This window comes from Netta rufina, assembly GCF_964035555.1.
Source record: "Netta rufina genome assembly, chromosome: 2".
Lineage (NCBI taxonomy): Eukaryota > Metazoa > Chordata > Aves > Anseriformes > Anatidae > Netta > Netta rufina.
Window position 1 is genome coordinate 4,865,982 of NC_140124.1, and position 18,007 is coordinate 4,883,988.

At 48.9% G+C, this 18,007-nt stretch overlaps 1 protein-coding gene across 1 annotated transcript; it reads left to right on the forward strand.

Annotated features, from left to right (window-relative positions):
• Positions 1 to 454: 454 nt before the first annotated feature.
• LOC311207121 (uncharacterized protein) lies at positions 455 to 2,332 on the forward strand (the record flags this gene model as incomplete). Its single annotated transcript, XM_084283022.1, has 1 exon — positions 455 to 2,332. One exon carries the CDS (start codon positions 455 to 457, stop codon positions 2,330 to 2,332), a length of 1,878 nt encoding a protein of 625 aa, XP_084139148.1.
• Between the last annotated feature and the right edge of the window lie 15,675 nt (positions 2,333 to 18,007).

Consider the following 18,007-nt stretch of genomic DNA (forward strand, 5'->3'; position numbering starts at 1 on the left):
GCTAAGGCCTCAAAGGTCTCAGCTTCAGGCCCCCATGGAGAAGCCAAGGTGCCACCCGTTGTGTTTACCTAGTGAACAAAGCTGGTGGAGTAAAAATAATGCTTTAATTTTCCCTTTATGTTTTCAGTCCAGCAGTCGGAGTCTCCACAAATGCCAAGGAAGCTTCTCCAGGAGACCAGAGAAGGCAGGAGATGGAGTTACAAACACTGCGTCTGCAGCTGAGGTGAAAGAAGGCTGAGAAATGAAGAAGACCACACGCTCCTTGTTGGCCTAGAGCTGGCATTCGGAGGCAGCACCCTTTTATCCACCATGGGGAATAAAATGCATCCATTAAAGTACAAAAAGTACACTTTGATGTGCATGTCCTGATGGTTTCTCTACCCTCCCAGGCAGTCCGTCCCCATCACTCCGTGGCTTTGTGGTGCCACCACACTGGGCACAACGCTCTGCCACCATGAGGGACTTGGTGAAGCGCGTGGTGCTGAAGACACACGCGTGTCAGGAGTGTGGCAAGTCCTTCAGCAAGAAGGGCAACCTGAAGAGACACCAGCGGATCCACACGGCGGAGGAGCTCTTCACCTGTGGGGAGTGCGGGAGGCGTTTCACCACCCGGGGCCACCTCACGACCCACCAGAGCATCCACACAGGAGAGAGGCCTTTCCGCTGCGGGCAGTGCGGGCGCTGCTTTCGCCTGGAGATATGCCTGGCCGCCCACCAGAAGACACACGCCAAGGGTGGTCCCTACCTCTGTGTCCGCTGCGGCAAGAGTCTGAGCACAAAGATCTACTTCAGCATCCACATGCGGACCCACACGGAGAAGAGGCCGTTCGCCTGCACCGAGTGCGGGAAGAGCTTTGTGAAGAAGGGGACGCTCACCGCCCACAAGGAGATCCACAAGCGGGAGAAGCCCTTCAAGTGCCCTGACTGCAGTAGGTGCTTTGGGCAGAGCGCCACGCTGCTGGCCCACCAGAAGATACACCTTCGGGGAGGGCCTTTCATATGCACTGAGTGCGGGAAGAGCTTGAGCACCAAGCGGTACTTCAACGTCCACCAGAGGAACCATGCAAAGCAAAAGTCATTCGAGGGGCACATCAACGGTGTGTCTCTCCAGGTCATCCAGATTAAAGAGGAGTCTGACTTTGCCGTTAAGTCAGAAGAGACTGTGTTGGAATATATGCTTTATGAAGGAGGTGGAGCCCAGGGATATAGCGCACCCAGAAACCCATCTGATCCAAAAAGTCCTCCATGGAAAACCCAGACAAAGGAGGAACCCAGTGATGACACAGAAAACATTACTGCGATAGCCTGCCAGAAACCTTACATCAAGGAAGAGCCAGAAGAAAATGTGGACTATAGAAAGCTCTTTGATCCAAAGATCCCAGTGATGGCTTTATCGGAAAGACAGGTTAAAAAGGAAGGAGATGGTGATGGGCAGCATGACTGGGAAGCTCCTGTAGCAGGTAACAGGGTGCTCCAGGTGAAGGAAGAGCCACAGGAAAGCACTGAGTTTGGGATCCACTGTGGGCAGAGACCAAACTTCAGTGCCATCCAGAGGATCCAGATTAAAGAGGAAGCTGGTGTGGAGGCTGACCACCAGCAGTGCCAGAGCCCAAGGAGGAAGATGAAGAAATGCAATCAGCCCACCAAAGAGGGGATACTAGAGACCCAGGAGAAATCCAAGTCCAAGAAGGATCTCCCAATGAAAGGAGCTCCCAAAGGTGAACGGATATTCCCCTGTCCCGAGTGTGGGAAGAGTTTCAATCAGAAATCAAACCTCACCAGGCACCGGAAGATCCACACGAGCGAGGGGCCGTACAAGTGCAGCGAGTGCGGGGAGAGCTTCCGCATGAACCGCAAGCTGATCCGGCACCAGCGGCTCCACATGAGCGAGCCCTTCAAATGCACCGAGTGCGGGAAGAGCTTCACCCAGCGATCAAACCTGGTTCGGCACCAGAGGATCCACACCAAGGAGGAGCCCTACCAGTGCCCCGAGTGCGAGAAGACCTTCAACCAGAAGGCCAATCTCTTCCGACACCAAACAATCCACGTCCGCATGGGGCCTTGCAAGTGCACCAAGTGCGGGAAGTGCTTCCCCCAGAAGCGCCATCTCATCAAACACCAGCTGCTCCACTCCCGAGGGGGAGCCTACAAGTGTGGGGCCTGTGGGAAGCGCTACCGGCTGAAGAAGTACCTGCGGAGGCACCAGAAGATCCATGCGCGGGAAGGAGCTGCCCTCCACGCAAAGCGCGGGGAGGACATGAGGACTGGTGGTGGGCCCCACCATATGGAGCAGGGAGCGTTGGTCCCCATGCAAAGTGAAGAGGAGAGCTGAGAGGGCCTGGGACCTGCTTCTGGGGGAAAACCCTTTGGGAAATTGGGAGACAAATTCTGTCGGCCGTGTGTGTGTGGTACCACGGGGTGGGGTGGGTAACCTGAGGGGACAGCGAGGCTGAGGGGGCAGAGCCCTGACAGAAACTGATTTAGAATCACAGAATGGTTTGGGTTGGAAGGAACCTTAAAGCCCATCTAATTTCAACCCCCTGTCATGAGCAGGAACCCCTCCCACCGGCCCAGGCTGCCCCCAGCCCCATCCAGCCTGGCCTTGGGCACTGCCAGGGATGGGGCAGCCACAGCTTCTCTGGGCAGCCTGGGGCAGGGCCTCATCGCCCTCACAGGAAGGAATTTCTTCCTAATATCTGACCTAAATCTACTTGGAGATGGAGGGATGAGGTCTTGGCATCCTTGGTACTGGGATGCTTGTGCCTCTAAGGCCTGCCAAAATTGTGGATGCCAAAATTGTTTTGCACGGGCATTGTGTAGCCAGGAGGGCTGGGGAAGGGGGGGGGATGGGAGAGGGGGCTTTAATTTTATTATATCACTGTGTTTCCGAGAAAGCTGGAGGGATCCTAGCCCATTGAAGCAAGGGCTTAAAGAAGGGGTCCACATTCTTCTTCCCCCTCTCATGGCTCTGATCCACACCTGAATCCCACTGGGCTGATGGACCTGAATTGCTAGTCAATGAGTGGGAGTAGTTGCTGCCAAACAGACAAGGGTTTTAAGCCTCGAATGCCCCAAACCAGGTTCCCAAGTTGGTTTAAGCCAAGTCCCTGAAAGTAAGTTAAGCAAAATCAATGACTGTTTTTCAAAGCTGGCCCAGAGGCTGGCAGTTTGAGTTCTGGTTTCTCTCCCACAGCCCCACTGCTTGGATGTAACTAAGAATGACTTTTCTTAGCATTCAGTGCTTTTATGTCTCTGATGAACCAGGACTGCCTTTGCCACAAGTCCCAGAGGCATCAGCGACCACCAGCTTGAGCTGTCACTGGTGCTGCTTCTCAGCTGCCTGCTTCTCTGCCTGTCACTGTGAGGCTTGTGGTAGGATACTGACTTTACTGGGCATTATTTAGGGAATTCAAATCAAGCAGCAGGATTAGTTGAACAGGTCTTCAGACTATGGACGAGAAAACTGGAAACTATTTCCCTGTTGAGATGCTTTGATGCTTTCTCTTCCTGTCCCTGGTGTAAAGAGGACTGTGCAGCTACTCAAAAGCATGGAGAGTTCTTTATCACTTACTGCCAACGATGGTGTTTGAGTGTTCCCCAGCCAGAGGGATCTTTGTGTCTAGAAAGTCCCTGGTGAAGTGGGGATGTGGAGGGAGTCCATGAATCCATGAGCCACTCCCCAAGATTTCTTTGCAGCACTGCTATGTGGCCACTTGGGCACAACAAATTAAAGAGACGTATTACGGCTTGTTGTATTGCTGTAATACGTAGAGTCCAAGGGACAAGTGGGAAAGTGCTCCATGGTGAAGTAGTATCTCTACCTCTCTGGTTTTGTGCAAAAAAAGAAGCTCCCTCCCCATCTGTGAGGCACATACCTCCACTTTGCAGGATATTTTGCAAATGGCATAATATAGGTGGCACTGAAAGTCATGCAGCTACCTGCTGTGACACTTTGGACCCAAACTACTGTTTGGCTGCACTGACTGCTTTACAGCAGCTGCCTCTCCAGGCAGGGAAACTGAGGCACAGAGGTTAGGAAGGGAACAGGACAAATGGTACTTGCATTTCACCTCTACCACCTAGTTGGACACCATTGTGATGAGGTGCTTTGTTGTGGTGGCTCAAGCCCAGCTCTGCATACAGCTGCCAAACCCCAAAAGCACAGCACAATTTTGGTGTTTAGAGTCTCTCAGCCTTCAATATAGTCATGCCTAGGATGCGATTCCAAACAACAAGACAAGCTCTGATTCAGCTTCTGAAGGAGCCTCCCTCTCTATCCAAGCCTTCAGCATGTGAACCTTAGCCAAGTTGGTTGATCTGAAAGCTTCCCCTCAAATCTCTCTGGTTTGGTTGAGAATCATTTCTGGGCAGAAAAGGTAGATATACAGGGGTAAACCACAAGTTCAGGATCTTTTAGTGGAGTCCAAGGGTCAGCCTTGGTAGTAGAATGGGTTGGAAATCTCTATTCCTCAGGAAGAATGTGGCTAAGCCATCTTGAAAAGCAATACAGCTCCTGTTAGGCTTGCTGAGGAGCAGAGGTACATCAGAGCCCTTCACTGGGGAGAAAAGTAATCACCAGACGGCATTTATTTCCCGTTTCTTAGTCTAGCGTAGTGCTGTAAAAGATTTTACCAGCAAGAGGATCTGGTATGGGAGTTTTTCCTGTTGTATTATTGTGCCCTTCCTTTGACCTGGACGAGGCAGTGAGTCAACATCAGTAGCGTTCCTGGCCGTCACTGGGTCTTGCACTGGCCAGTGTGGGTATCCCAGCTTCTGGAGAAAATCCGTGTTAAAAGTTTGTAATATCTTCTCAATAAAGTAAGTATTTAAAGAACAAAGCACACAAAGTGAGCCTCTTTTCTATTTGTGGGTTTGCTTTCATCAGCTGTCACTGAGAGAACCACACTACTTTCCACCCATAATATGCCAGGAAATAAAAGCCAGAGTGAGATGGGTGCCAGTGGTGGCCCAATGGACGTGGTTGTGAAGAGCCTTATGGGCTCTGCTGACTGCATTGACCAGCTCTCCAAGAACTGCTCTCCGAGAACTGCTCTGCAAGCTCAGACCCCAACGTACAGACCGTGGGGCTCCAGCTGGTGACCCATTCCTTTCACAAAAGGAATTATGTACTTCTCTCAGAAGCAGCAATATATTTATTGATGAAAATAGTGATTTAGCAGGGCTTAATTGTGAATGAGATGGCAATTGAACAAAGATCTAATGGTAAATGTGACATTAGCAAGGTTCGTGATGGCAAGGTCACTTGATCATTTACTGCATAGAAGACAGGGTCGGACTAAAAGCATCAGAGACCCTTCTGCTGAGTCACAAGGTGCAGAATTGAGTCCCTTTTGCCATCCAAGCTTCAAGGAGTCTAGATATGACTGGATCCTATCCCAATCCCAGATTTAACAGTTTATGCCTAAAGGATTATATGCACAATCAATCCTTTATATCACTTAGCTAAGATTACAAAGTTTCAGTGTGCTTAGCAAATCATTTGTAAAGTTTCAGCAAGCAAGCTATTAGTTGCTCGCTATCTGCCATAGGTAAGGAATCTCTCGACCTCAAGGAGTAACTTTGAGGAGCATCCCTGCTAAAGGGGAAGAAACTAGCATGAAGCCCACTGCATTACAGGAGAGCTCCATGGGCTCTGGGCTGTCCCCTGTTTATGGGGTAAGACAATTGACTACTCATCCTGTTTGTGCACCAGCCATATCTGGTTAGCCCTTGGATTTATGTCCCCTGAAACTGGAACCCAACTTGGCTCTCAAGGCCAGATGTGTTCATCACGGCCACCACTGATGATTATTGCCTGAGCAGGGTTATGGGTGAAGGATCAACTTAGGAGACCAGGGGAGTTCACCACCGTACCCACACACAGGTACCATGTGAAGTGCCATAAGGTATCTGCACAAGGCTGGCACATACTGACACAGGCCTTACGGAAGGCCTTGACCTTTCTGAATGAGCAACTGGAGGTCAGGAAGAATGTGTGAGACCATCTCAAATGACACTATAGTGTTAGAACCTGAAATGATGCCCTAAATATGGCCATTTTCATATGTGAGGTAATCTCTACCCTTCTCGTCCCACCTGTGGGAGTGCAGTGCTGGAAGCAAAACCTCCTTGGTACCACCAGGGTCTGCCCAACAAGGGGACAAGACACTATCTCTTCCTTAAGGACCCCTCCGTAGAGGAGCCTTGCTGACATTTTGGGCTGCCAGGTCTGGTGTCTGCTGCTGCTGGTCATGTTGGGTGTTGGGATCAGGCCCATGCAATGATCCAAGTTCCCTGAGGGAAAATGGATTTATCTGGGAACAGAACAACGCCAAATCCTCACCCACCCTGGTAGCAAAATAACCTTCCTCCTTTTCTCCCTAAATTAAAAGAGCTCCTGGATAATAATAAAATGCTTAAAATCCAGATTTTCTTCACTTTCTTCTTCTTTATTCTTCACTTCACTGATTTTATGCAGAAAACCACATTGTAAGCTTTCACTAAGCAGTTTCAGTCACTGAGTGAAAGGGATGCCCCCAGTAAATTCAGTGTGGTCAGGCTGAAGCCAGCAGAGTTAAATCACAGCAAACATTGACAAGTTAAGGGTCAGAGATCCAAGCTCCAATGACTTTTTAAAAGAACTCTTCCAGTGTTGCGCAGTGGGATAGGAAGGGCTTGTACTGAGACACTCACCATACTTTTTCTATCCATGTCCATTATTTCTGTAGATTTCAGGAGGAATTTGGCTGTGAGGCTTTTTTTGAACATTTCATTGACTCCCTGGCTGTGCGTATCAGCTCAGCATCATTCTGCCTCCAGCATGCAGCATGCCTGGAGGAGAGACGGGGGCAGGCTGTGTTGGGGAGCACTTTCACAAGAGTGTGTATTTTGTGCTTTGATGGGACGCATAGAGCTGCTTGGTGCTCAGCGCGTTATGGTATGGTGGGAATGAGAGGTTCTGTGGGGCCAGAGCAAACATCTGCTCAGACATAAGTACCCTGGGATGTTTACTTGCCTTTTGAGAACATGACGGTTCCCGTGAGAACTTCCTCAAGAATCCCAGGCTGCAGGGAGCCTGGTGTCCCCACAGATAGGGAGTGAGGAGAGGGAGAAGATGACTGTGAAAACTGGATGAGCAACAGGACACTCACCATCACACCCTTCCACACATCCTTCATTTGCTCATGATGAGCAGTCTCCATGGGGAATGACTATTTACCTCCCACCCCCTTAGCCACCTCTCATGCCATCCGTGGTGCAGCTAGGACCAGGTTCTCAAGCTGATCTGCCAAGGTCCCTCTGGATCCACTGCCTCCATCTCCTGACCAAAAGCACAGCTCCTTCCTTGAAAGAGGTTTCTTGTGCTGGAACAAGGCACAAGAAGTCTGCTTTGGCACTAAGAGGTCTGCTTTGAAGGAGCAAAGACTGAGAGTATGAGAGGTCCCCACCTGCAATCTTTCTGAACAAGGTCATAGAAAAATCAGTGACCTCCTTTTCTAGGGTCAGAGTTAGCCTGGAAATAAGAGCAGCCCCAAAGATGGGGTGGGTGAGGTGGGCAGTGCTGGCCTGTGGCTCTCTGCTAATTGACCAGGAGGTGATTACAGCACGCTGCTATCCTTTGTAAAAGGACCGCTGTCCCAGGGGAGGCTGCTGCTCACTGTTTTCTTCCACCCCAAGCTGATTTTCGTCTCCTGCTTCTGTCTGGCCTCTTCCCTGGGGAGCTGCTGTTTCAGAGGCACCAGCCCTGGTGCTTTCCCTAGTTAAAGATTCAGATGTGACCAGGAGGTAAGTACCGTGTGATGACTTTTTTTGGACAGCCTTCCCAAAATTCAGTAGCTTCCCCTGCAAGAAGGTTAAATTGGGATTAAAGCACCTGTCCTGCTGCTGTGGTCTCCTGTCTCCCTACGTGTCATTTGGAGACACTTGAATTTAGGTGCCTCATTGAGGCTTCTCGACTTTGAGCTGGATCCCAGCCAAGGAGCCAAAGGCTTGAATTCATCCTGGAGGTCCCTCTGGCCACAAGTTGGCATGGGACCAAGAAGCATTTTAAAGTAAAGGGGGAAAGGAAGTTTTTGTTCCTCTGGAAATTTTTTCACTTCACTACAAGTTCATGAACACTTCAAGCTGACAGAAAAAAAGGGGGAAATGAGGACAACTAATTGTAAAACCAGGAAAGCTTTTTAAAGTTTAAAAACCATTTTATTTAAAAAATAGATGAAAGGTTTTCATTTTTCGAGGATGGAGGACTGCTTGTTTCCATTCAGAGTCAACGCTATCCTAAAACAAAATGTTTCACTGAGGGGTTAAAATAACAGATATTCAAGGGGTTGTTTAGATTTGCATGTGGTGTTTTCTGTTGTTTCGTTTGTTTTCTCTCCAGAAAAAAAAAAAAAAAAAAAAAAAAAAAAAAAGAAGGGGGAAAATATGGGATTTTTCTAGAGTTTATGTGCAATAAGCTCTTGGTTTGACAGCAGATCAGATACTACCACACACTCATCCAGGTCTGCTTTAAATAAAGAACTCCTGAGATTTCCTAAGTGCTTAAATTAACAGGGATGAATGAATACGGGGGATAAATGCTGCTGATGGACATAACAGCATGCACGGCCCTAAGAGGACAACTGCGATGTGACCAAGCCTGTTGTATTCCCATGTTTGGCTGCAACCAGAGTAGTGATCAGGAAGGAAAAAGGGAATAAAACAAACATTCTCCACACAATAAATAAAATTAAAAATAAAAAAATAAAAAATAAAATAAAATAAAATAAAATAAAATAAAATAAAATAAAATAAAATAAAATAAAATAAAATAAAAATGCAGATATACATCCGGAAAAACTTGCAAATAATATGATGCAGAAGCAGGTGCAGAGGGGATAGCTTGATGCCAGAGTTAAGAGCTGAACAAGGAGCTAGGGCAATTCAAGAACTTCCTCCAAAAAGCACAGCTCTGGATATGCTTTTTCTCCAGCCTTGGCACTGAGGTGCAGTTCTGTTTCATGTCTTGGCCAGCAGGTTACAGTGTGGTGGTTTGAAGAAAATAGAAGTGACATGAAAGAGATGCTAAAAATGGGAGCCAGGCCAGGGACTGAGATGAGGAAACAGAAATGAGAGCTTCCCCCTGCCAAAAGAAAATCTCCATGAAGCTGAATAAAGACAAGAAAAAGCATATGTTGGCTGGATCATGAGCAGCAGCTCTTCCTCTGGCAGCAAAGCCCCTGGCTCTGCACAGCAGCCCACTCCCCTGAGGACAGCTGGGAAGAAGAACAGAGCCACGCAGCCTCCAGAGCCTCCAGACACCACCACCACCCCCGGTCTGTACACTTCATATAGGAAAAGCAGAGGCAAGGGTGTACAAAGGACACCCTGCCAGCAGTGTGGAAACCATGAAGGAGAAGAGATTTCCTTCCTGTGATGGGGATTACTTGTCCAAGTGCGCCATGTGTGGGAAGGACTTCACGAGGAAGGAGATCGTGACTACCCACCATCGGGTCCACACAGGCAAGGCTCCTTTCCAGTGCTCCCAGTGTGGCAGAAGGTCTTCTTCTGGCTTCTCACAGAAGGCCACCCTCATGAAACTCCACCTCAGAAATCATCTGCTCTGAGCATGGGGAAAGCCACACCACCATCAGCTGCTTCAAGAGGCACCAGAGGAACCATCTCAAGAAGAAAAGCCCTCCTGGTGGGGGAGAGGAGCCCTCTGAGGACCTGGCAACCAGCCACGTGCCGATGGGTGACCACAATGGCCCTATAAGTGTCGTGAAGGCTTAGGCCAATGCTAATGACCATGAGGTCCTGAAGGCTGAGGCCTGCAGGTCCCATGGTGGCAGGGATCGAATGCTCAGGGAGGGAAAGGCTGGAGCCTGCCCTCTTGGGGATGGGTTTGCCATGTTCCCCACTCAGACCCACAGCCCTCTGGGTGCTGCTCCCTGGGGAACTCCTAGTGGCGTGCGGTGGGAGCCAGCAGTGGGAAACCTGCAAGGATCTGGACTTGAGTTGGCAGCAAGCCCCGAATCGAGCCTCAGTCAGAAACGGCTTCAAAAATGTGAGATCTGGGGTCAGGGTGGGATGTAAATACATATTGTGGCTTCATTTGATTTCTGATATGTGATTGTACTTCATGATATTTGATAGCAGGAGGGCAGAGAAGCTCATTAAAAAAAAAAAAAAAAAAAAAAAAAAATCTGATTTTGAGTAGATTCATGTGATTCCAAGAGATGGAGCTTTTTTTAGGAAAAGGACCAAAAAAAAGTCTCACCAAACATTACGAGACTTGCCACCACTGACATCCCAGCAGGAGCTGGAGCAGAGCAGCATCATCCCTGGCCCTCCTGCAGCCAACGCCAGCACTGGGCACGTGCACACCACGGGGGCTGCTCCCGTGGGAAACTCACTGCCAGAAATAAGGGTGGATGTCATGGCCAAAGGGCTGGGGACCGGGAGAAGGGCCACCAAGGTCAGTAACACTCCTCGTGGAGGGCAAACCCCCACCCACGCAGTCCTGTTTGCAGAGCCAGAATGAGAGCCCAGGCTGGGAACCAGCACAAGGGTTATATCAAAGCGTTGTTGGTAATTTATAGCAACGTCACGCAGAGCTTGGTGGTGTGGGGTAATCCCTGGGCTCACTTTTTATGGAGTTGAGGGTGTTTGTTGCATGTTGTGTGCTGGTATGTGTTTGCAGCCACAAGCACCGTGTGGCACCAGCAGAAAGTGCGATCCATTGCTCCACCAAGAAGGTGGGCATTAGACTTGTAGAATCACAGAATCATTAATCACAGATCACCTGGTCCAACCATCCCCCTACCACCAATGTCACCACTAAACCATGTCCCCAGGCACCATGTACAACCATTCCTTGAACACCCCCAGGGATGGTGACGCCACCTCCTCCCTAGGCAACCCGTCCCAGTGCCTGACTGCTCTTTCTGAGCAGAAATGTCTCCTCATTTCCAACCTGAACCTCCCCTGGCACAACTTGAGGCCATTCCTTCTGGTCCTATCACCAGTGAGAAGAGGCTGAGGCTGCTCCTGGTGTGCCACCCCCCAGCAGTTAGGGGTTAGCAGAGGCTGTACCCACCATGGGTATGGATGAACATCCCTGCACCTGGTAGGAGACTCTGGCTGTATGGGATGGAGCTGGGCCATCCCTTAGGATATCTCTGTCCCAGCTCAGTGACTTGGAGGCCACCTCCAAGGCCACCTTGCCCAACCAACTTGCTGTTGAGAATGGTTTTGGGGGAGAAGAAGGAAGGGTTTTGCTCAGCAGTCACTTAAAATATCATTTCAGACATGTCAAGGGTGTTCAGCTGCATCTGCATCCTGAGAGTTACTATCAGAGCTTGTTTCAGCAACACCAAGAAGATGTTCACCACCTTCCCTGGAGCCAGGAGCACCCATGGTGAGAGCAGCACCCTCCACCCTCCCGTACCCTCCATAGCAGCCAGGTTTTGCCTTTGAGACTGCACAAAGGCAGCAAGGCACTGCACCATGTCCACACAATGCTGAGTTTCACCCGTGCACGTGCCTTTCAAGCTCAAGAAGACCCCTTCACCTGCTTAAAATTACCCAGGATGCAGGCTGAAATGTCTGTTTCATTAAGGCTTGAAAAGACCTCATTTCATTTCATTGAAAAGTTTCTTTTTCTTGTCTCTTTCCCCAGCAGGTCTGTTTGATTTTGAAGGTTTCCTTCAATGTTTCCTTTCTTTTAATCCAGCGTTTCTGTTCCCCTGGTGCTAAATTCATCAGCTCTAACTAAGTGGACCGATAACAGACCATAACAATGGTACACTGAACTACTACAAGAAAAGCAGGGAATTAAATCATTCACTAGAAAACAGACCATGGTGGAAGACTGCTGTTTCCTGAAAGCTCTGTATCCTTTCAAGATTTTCAATTATTATTTTTTTTAATTTTCTTTTCGTACAAGATGTTCTTGCTCCAGTAATCCTTGCACAGCTCTGTCCTGCTTCTGCAGGCTGAAACAGGGCTGTGTTCAGCCCTCAGTGCCCAGCTGCCTCTCCCTTGTCCTGTATTTGGGGATTTTCTCTCTAGAATTAAGTAACAGAGAGGAATGAATTACCCGGCTCCCCTTTTTCTAACTGATCCTTATTTCGTTAGCTCACATTATGTCTTGCTAATAATCCAACTGCATATAAACAAATTTGAGACGGGGATGATCTGAAAACAGCTCTGTACATCGCGGGACAAAACTGCCCTGATTAGGTGACTGCTTTTCCAGCTGGGGGGATTATGAGCAACGAGTGACAGACCATGTTACCAGAGCATGGAAACAAGAAGAAAAGGCTTTGCCCAAGCATCTTTCAAATAAGATGCAGGAGAACAATTAACAGAACCACAATTAATGAACAATTAATGACCACAGCCTCTTTGGTCTCTCCTTTGGGAAACCGGAGAGACTCGGTGTTTTTGAGCTCCTGGAGAAGTTTGACTGCTGTAGGGTGAATGCAGATGAATTCGTAATCTCACTTGCATATGTTCCCAATATCAAGTGAGAACATAAAAGAAAATGGGATATATCGACGCTCAACTGTCTCAGTGTTTGTGGGTTCTCTGCAGGCTGCAGGGGCTGGCCTAATATCCCCCGAATTCAGGTGTCTATAGCAGAGATGTAAGCATCTGAGCTGGTCACACCCATTCCAATCAAAGGAGAGAAACAAGGAGAAAGTGATTTTTTTCTCCCTACTTAGACATTCACTCTGGGATGAAACTCCAGGACTTCACTGACCCCCCTGTCTTAATCTCCATGGGCTGCTGAGCAAAGCCGGCTCGGAGGGAGACATCCCCATGGGATTTTAGCCCACAGCAGCCTATCTCACCAGAGAAAGAACAGCAGCTGTACAGACACAGGCTGCCACAGCCGGTGATTAGAAGACATAATTGGGGTCAGCGCTGCGAATGCCTCTGTCACAAAAACATCTCATCCCTAAGCCATTTGCTCCCTGCACCGTGCTGATAGAGCTCTGCCTTCCGACGGTGCTGGCTGCGTGTGTGCTCCCCTGGGAGCGAGCTGGTGGGGATGGCAGGGCTGTGGAAGGCTGCTATGATTCACACAGAGGGAGGGGATTATTTCCCAGCTGTATTTTTTACAACTTTGTTCTTATTTATTGCTAGGAAGAAGGTAGCCGTGCAGAAGATGGAAGAACTAGCAGGAGTTGTGGACACCCCCTGAAATATTAACATAGGATCCAATGTTATTTACTGTTTTCCACAGGATTCATTCTTCTGAAGCAAAATAATTACATTTTGCATTTGTCCTTGTTTTTAAAATCACACACCAGCACAAAACTGCTGTATAGAATCCTCCAGCTATGAGAATCATCTCTTTCCCTTTGATTTTTGTTGTATTTCCTCCAATTTGCCAATGATTTGCCCCTATTTTTCTAATCAAAAGCTGTACTAAACGAAGCCATTCTTCAGTGCTGTTGGATTCAAATCATCCTGAATGAGGTGGAGATGGGAGGTGAGGGCCTGGGGCAGGAGCACCCCCTGGGGACCAGGACTCATCATCCTCATCTCAGCTGAGCCCTTCATCCTGCTGCAGGTCTGACCAGGGGTTGGTGTGAGACTGAGGTATCACAATATGAAACGATGAGAAGGAATTTAACCTTCCAAGTCCCTGTGACAACCCTTGGAAAAGCACATGTAAGGTCCTTACTTCACCTTGGTGTGTATCAGCCAGAACAGAGGCAAAATAAAAATGAGAGCTGTGGCTGATGAGAAATCTCATCTCCAAGCATCAGTGCATCCTGGTTCTCTGGTCCTCAGGTCATTATTGTAAGGTCTTTCTTGCTCCTGTCCACATGTTGCATCACGAACATCCCAAAATCACACCTCTCTGTGCCAGTCTAGTGCCGTATTTCTCAGCACACAGGAAGACCCTTTTTTAAGAAGCAGGAGGTGGAGGTCTCTTCCAACCTAGAAATTCTGTGATTCTGTGATGTGGTAGAAAAGACACAAAATATGCTTGTTTAACAAATCACCTACTGGCATGTTCTGCTGGACCCAGGCACTTGTGGTCCCCTCAGGTGCTTTTGCACAGACCTGAGTGCGGCTCTGAGATTTGGGATGGCGCCTGGTTGGGGACCTAGTTGTGTGTCATGGTCCATTTGGTGACACGGGAATGGCTCTTCCTGATGTCCCTAAGCTATTTTCTGAGCAATTCTCTCCAACTGGGTCAATTGCCAGATCATTCGACCGCCACCTCCATCAATCCCCATTTCTGTTTGCACCAAAAAGCCGATCAAGACTTGTTCCTTCCCTCCTACAGAGAGCCATTTGTTATTCAGAACAAAATATTATGTTGCCGTGTTATTTAATCATGTCAAAATTCATAGGCAGCATCTGTGCAGAAGATAAAATGTTTCGGGACAGTTTAGTCCTTTTCTTATCTGAGTGATTACGGTTATGTAAAGACTTTTCTTTCAAACATGGAGATGGAGTTTCATAAGCGAGAGACCAAAATAGTGCCAAGTAGCCAACCATCTCCCCTTGATCACACTGGATTAGTACAATTAATCTGTAGGCATTAGTGGCCAGCAGGGTTTTGCCTGGAGGATATAATATATATTTATTATTTCATATCTGATTTCCCACAAGAGGCAGAAAATTCAATCGTGGGCTTTTCTCCTGCCCGTCATATTTTTGCAGATGGGGTTTTGGGATCTGGAAAATTACTGAGGGGCTCCTGGTCGGAGGTGGGGGGACAGGTAACAAGGGGAGGACAAGACTTCGGGGTTTTTGTACATCTTCTGAGAAGAAAGTCAGCAGGAATCGCTTGTTTGGGGAGAGCAGCCAGGCCGGAGGCCTCAGCCATGCCCAAACACCCGTCCGGTGACTTTGGTATAACCAGCAGCTTTCAGGCAGCTCTGATGGCACTTTTCTGACAATATCACTGTTCCCTCGTAACACCACAGCTAAATAAAGCTCAGAAATATCGAATTATTTCCCTGGGGGAGGAATCGGGGGGATGTATTCACTGTCTCCTATTCAGCTGCAGGAACGGTGCCGTGTAAGCTGCCTTTAACTAACATGAAACCCTTGAAGAAAGAGCGGAGCTTTGCTCGGCTCCTGAAATGAAAACCAAGACGGAAAGTGCACAACAAGCATTCCCTGCTGTGGGTGTTTGGAAATAGGTGCTGAGGGTTTCTCTGTGTGCATTCAGAGCCGCAGAGTAGATGCATTTCTTCCTAATTTATAAGCGAGGACGTAGAGGCCTGGTCTGAAGCACCTCGTGCTCACGATCACAGCTGAGTTGCCTCTGATCACTTAAAAGTGGGCACGGATGGATGCAGCTGGATGAGGGATGATGGACGTGTGGGTCGAGCTAAAGGGAAGGAGGACACCAGGTTATGGCTCATCCTGCAGCTCCCAGCACCTGGGAGCCCACGCGTGGGCCTTCACCGACCACACGCAGCCATCGGAGGGTGTGAAGGGAAGAGAGGAGGAACAGCACCGACACACAGGGATCCTGCCTCTCAGGACTGACTTTGAAGCTGAAAGTTTTACTAAATATTCACAAGTCCTTGTTTTAGAAGAGAAAATGATCAGCTATTTTCTACTTCCAAACAGCAGGGAACACTGTGTGAAGCCAGAGCTTCATCCTCGCGATGCAAGCTGAATTACTGCTTCGGAAGGCCAATGGGGTTTGTCAGAGCTTTTCACTTTTCACAGCCTGATGAAACGAATGAGCGATGCTCTCCCATCCCCTCGCAGGGCAGAGAGCTGCAGGTTACAGCAGAAAGGGGAGCGTTACTTGATCGGCTCGGATGGGAACATGGAAATGAGGGTGGCAGCGCGACGCGGCGTTGGATTGAGACCCAGCAGCGCCCGCTTATAAATACTTAACTCTGCCTATCTGGTGCAGGAGGTGAATCACGGGTCACAGCCAAGATAGGAATCAAAAAGGTTTAAGCTGACTTTCCAAAGTACATCTGTTGGCTCCGTCTTCGTTAGGACAAGCCCTGCCCCTTCAGCTTTTTGTATCAGGGGTGTTGGCAAGGCCCTGGTGTCCCCATCCATCAGCAAAGAAAAACAGGTGGTTTTGTGGTCTCTGCTCACAATTCCTCCCTAAAACTGAGAGAAATCATGCCCCAAGACTCTGCTGATCGTAGAGGCTGATCAGGAGGCTACAACCGTCCATGATGTAAATTAATTGCATTTAATTACAAGGATGCCCCCGACTCTGTGAGCTTGTGGGGATGGGGGTCCAAACTTCACTCTTACACCCCAGCTGTGCACTCTCCTAAAGAAGAACAGGCCTCATTTCTAAAACTTTATGAGAGTCACTGTCTCACTTGCATTAAAATCTGGGTTTCAGCAGTATTTTCAGCCATTGAATTAACTAGAGTTAGAATCGTTAATTGCAGTTAATTGCGGTGCTGGAGGACCAGGGCTGCAACACAACCGAAGCCCAAAAGTTAAAAATAAAGCCTGCAGTTTCAGCCTGCAAATACCTTCCTGGTGCTTCCTATTTTCTGCCTGACAGCACCCTCTTCTGGGAGCCGGTGCTGCTTGCTGAAGGATGCGCCCTGCTCACTGCCCTGCACCTTGCATCGGCTTCCCGGTGCCCGAGCACCCTCCCAAGGGGGATTTTAGCAGGGTGGCACCAAACAGCCTCGTCTGCTCTTTCTGAGCCCCCTTTGAAACAGTTTGCTGTGAGCTGGGAAGGGGCTGGAGCCCCTTGCCATCTCTGGTACCCCCGTCAGCATGTGGCAAGCAGGGCTGCAGAATCCTCCTCCTCCAAAACCATCCTCATCCTTTGCCCTCTGAGGTCCCCACTGTAGCGGATTCAGCAGCACAACCGGTTCCAGGGCTTGCTTGTGGTTTAAATAACAAAGTTTATAAGTACCAGCCATGCAACCAAGCCCAGCGAAACAAAACGAAAGCGGCAGCACGGTGATTTTTGGCACGGTGAAACTCCCACCCTCAGTGCCTGCGCCCGCCCCTCCCTTCCCAATGCCCCCAGTCCATCTGCTGCTGCAGAAGCGTAACAAAACCTACAGGAAATTATTCCAAAATGTTCCCAAATTATTGTTTGCCTGCCGATCTGGGGAAGGTATCAGCTGCTAGCACAGAAAAAGCAGCTTCCAGTCACGCGAGTCCATTGATGCTTTCAAGCATCCTCTTCTGCGTTCCTTTTTTCTAAAGCCCTTCCTTGCTGAGCACCAGACCTGCTGATGCCAGGCTCTGACGAGGCAGCTACAGCCACTCAGCAGAGGTTGATGCACCTGCAGCTGCCACGTGCCAGCAGCAGCAGATGCCTCAAGCACACCAAGGCCAAAGAGAGGCACAGATCAGTCCTCAGGATTAGCCAACAGACCGGGAAGGGAAGGCAGGCAAATTGCAACCTGCAGCTCTGCTGCTCACTTTCTTCCCACTTCTCCCCTGAAGGAACTTAAATTAGACCCTCTCAAGAGCATTTTATTTCTTTTCCTACCTAATACTGTGTGATTCAGAGGAATTTGTAACTTTTTATCATGTTGGCTCATCATTTGATCTCAGTGCACAGCACTGTCTCCAGTCACCTTTTAAAGAAAATCCTTGTGAATGTGCAGAAGACTCAGATGAATGATTTCCAGCTTGGCTTCCCCTAGAGCCACGTGGCAGCAACACAACCCGAGCCCTGCGAGAGGTGCTTTGGGAGCTGGCCTGCAGGTGATGGCTAAAATCTGAGCCTACTGCCAGGGCTCCCCAAAACTGCCAGCTCAGGACATCTGGCCAGCCACATCCAGCACCGTGATAGAATTCATGTTTCCTACCTTAACTCGAAATAGTTGTTTTAAACCCAAGAAAAATCTGACAACTTTGAGCCATACTCAGGTTGTAGAATTTGGATCTTTTTGTAGAAGTCACATCTTGAAAGATTTGCGTTGCATTTTTTGGCCAAAGACAGGCAGCTTGGAAGCTGTGCCGAGTGTCTCCGCAGGGTGACTGGTTCAGATGCATGTGACAGGATTTGACAGTGACAGTGGGATTTGTCCTCTCCAGC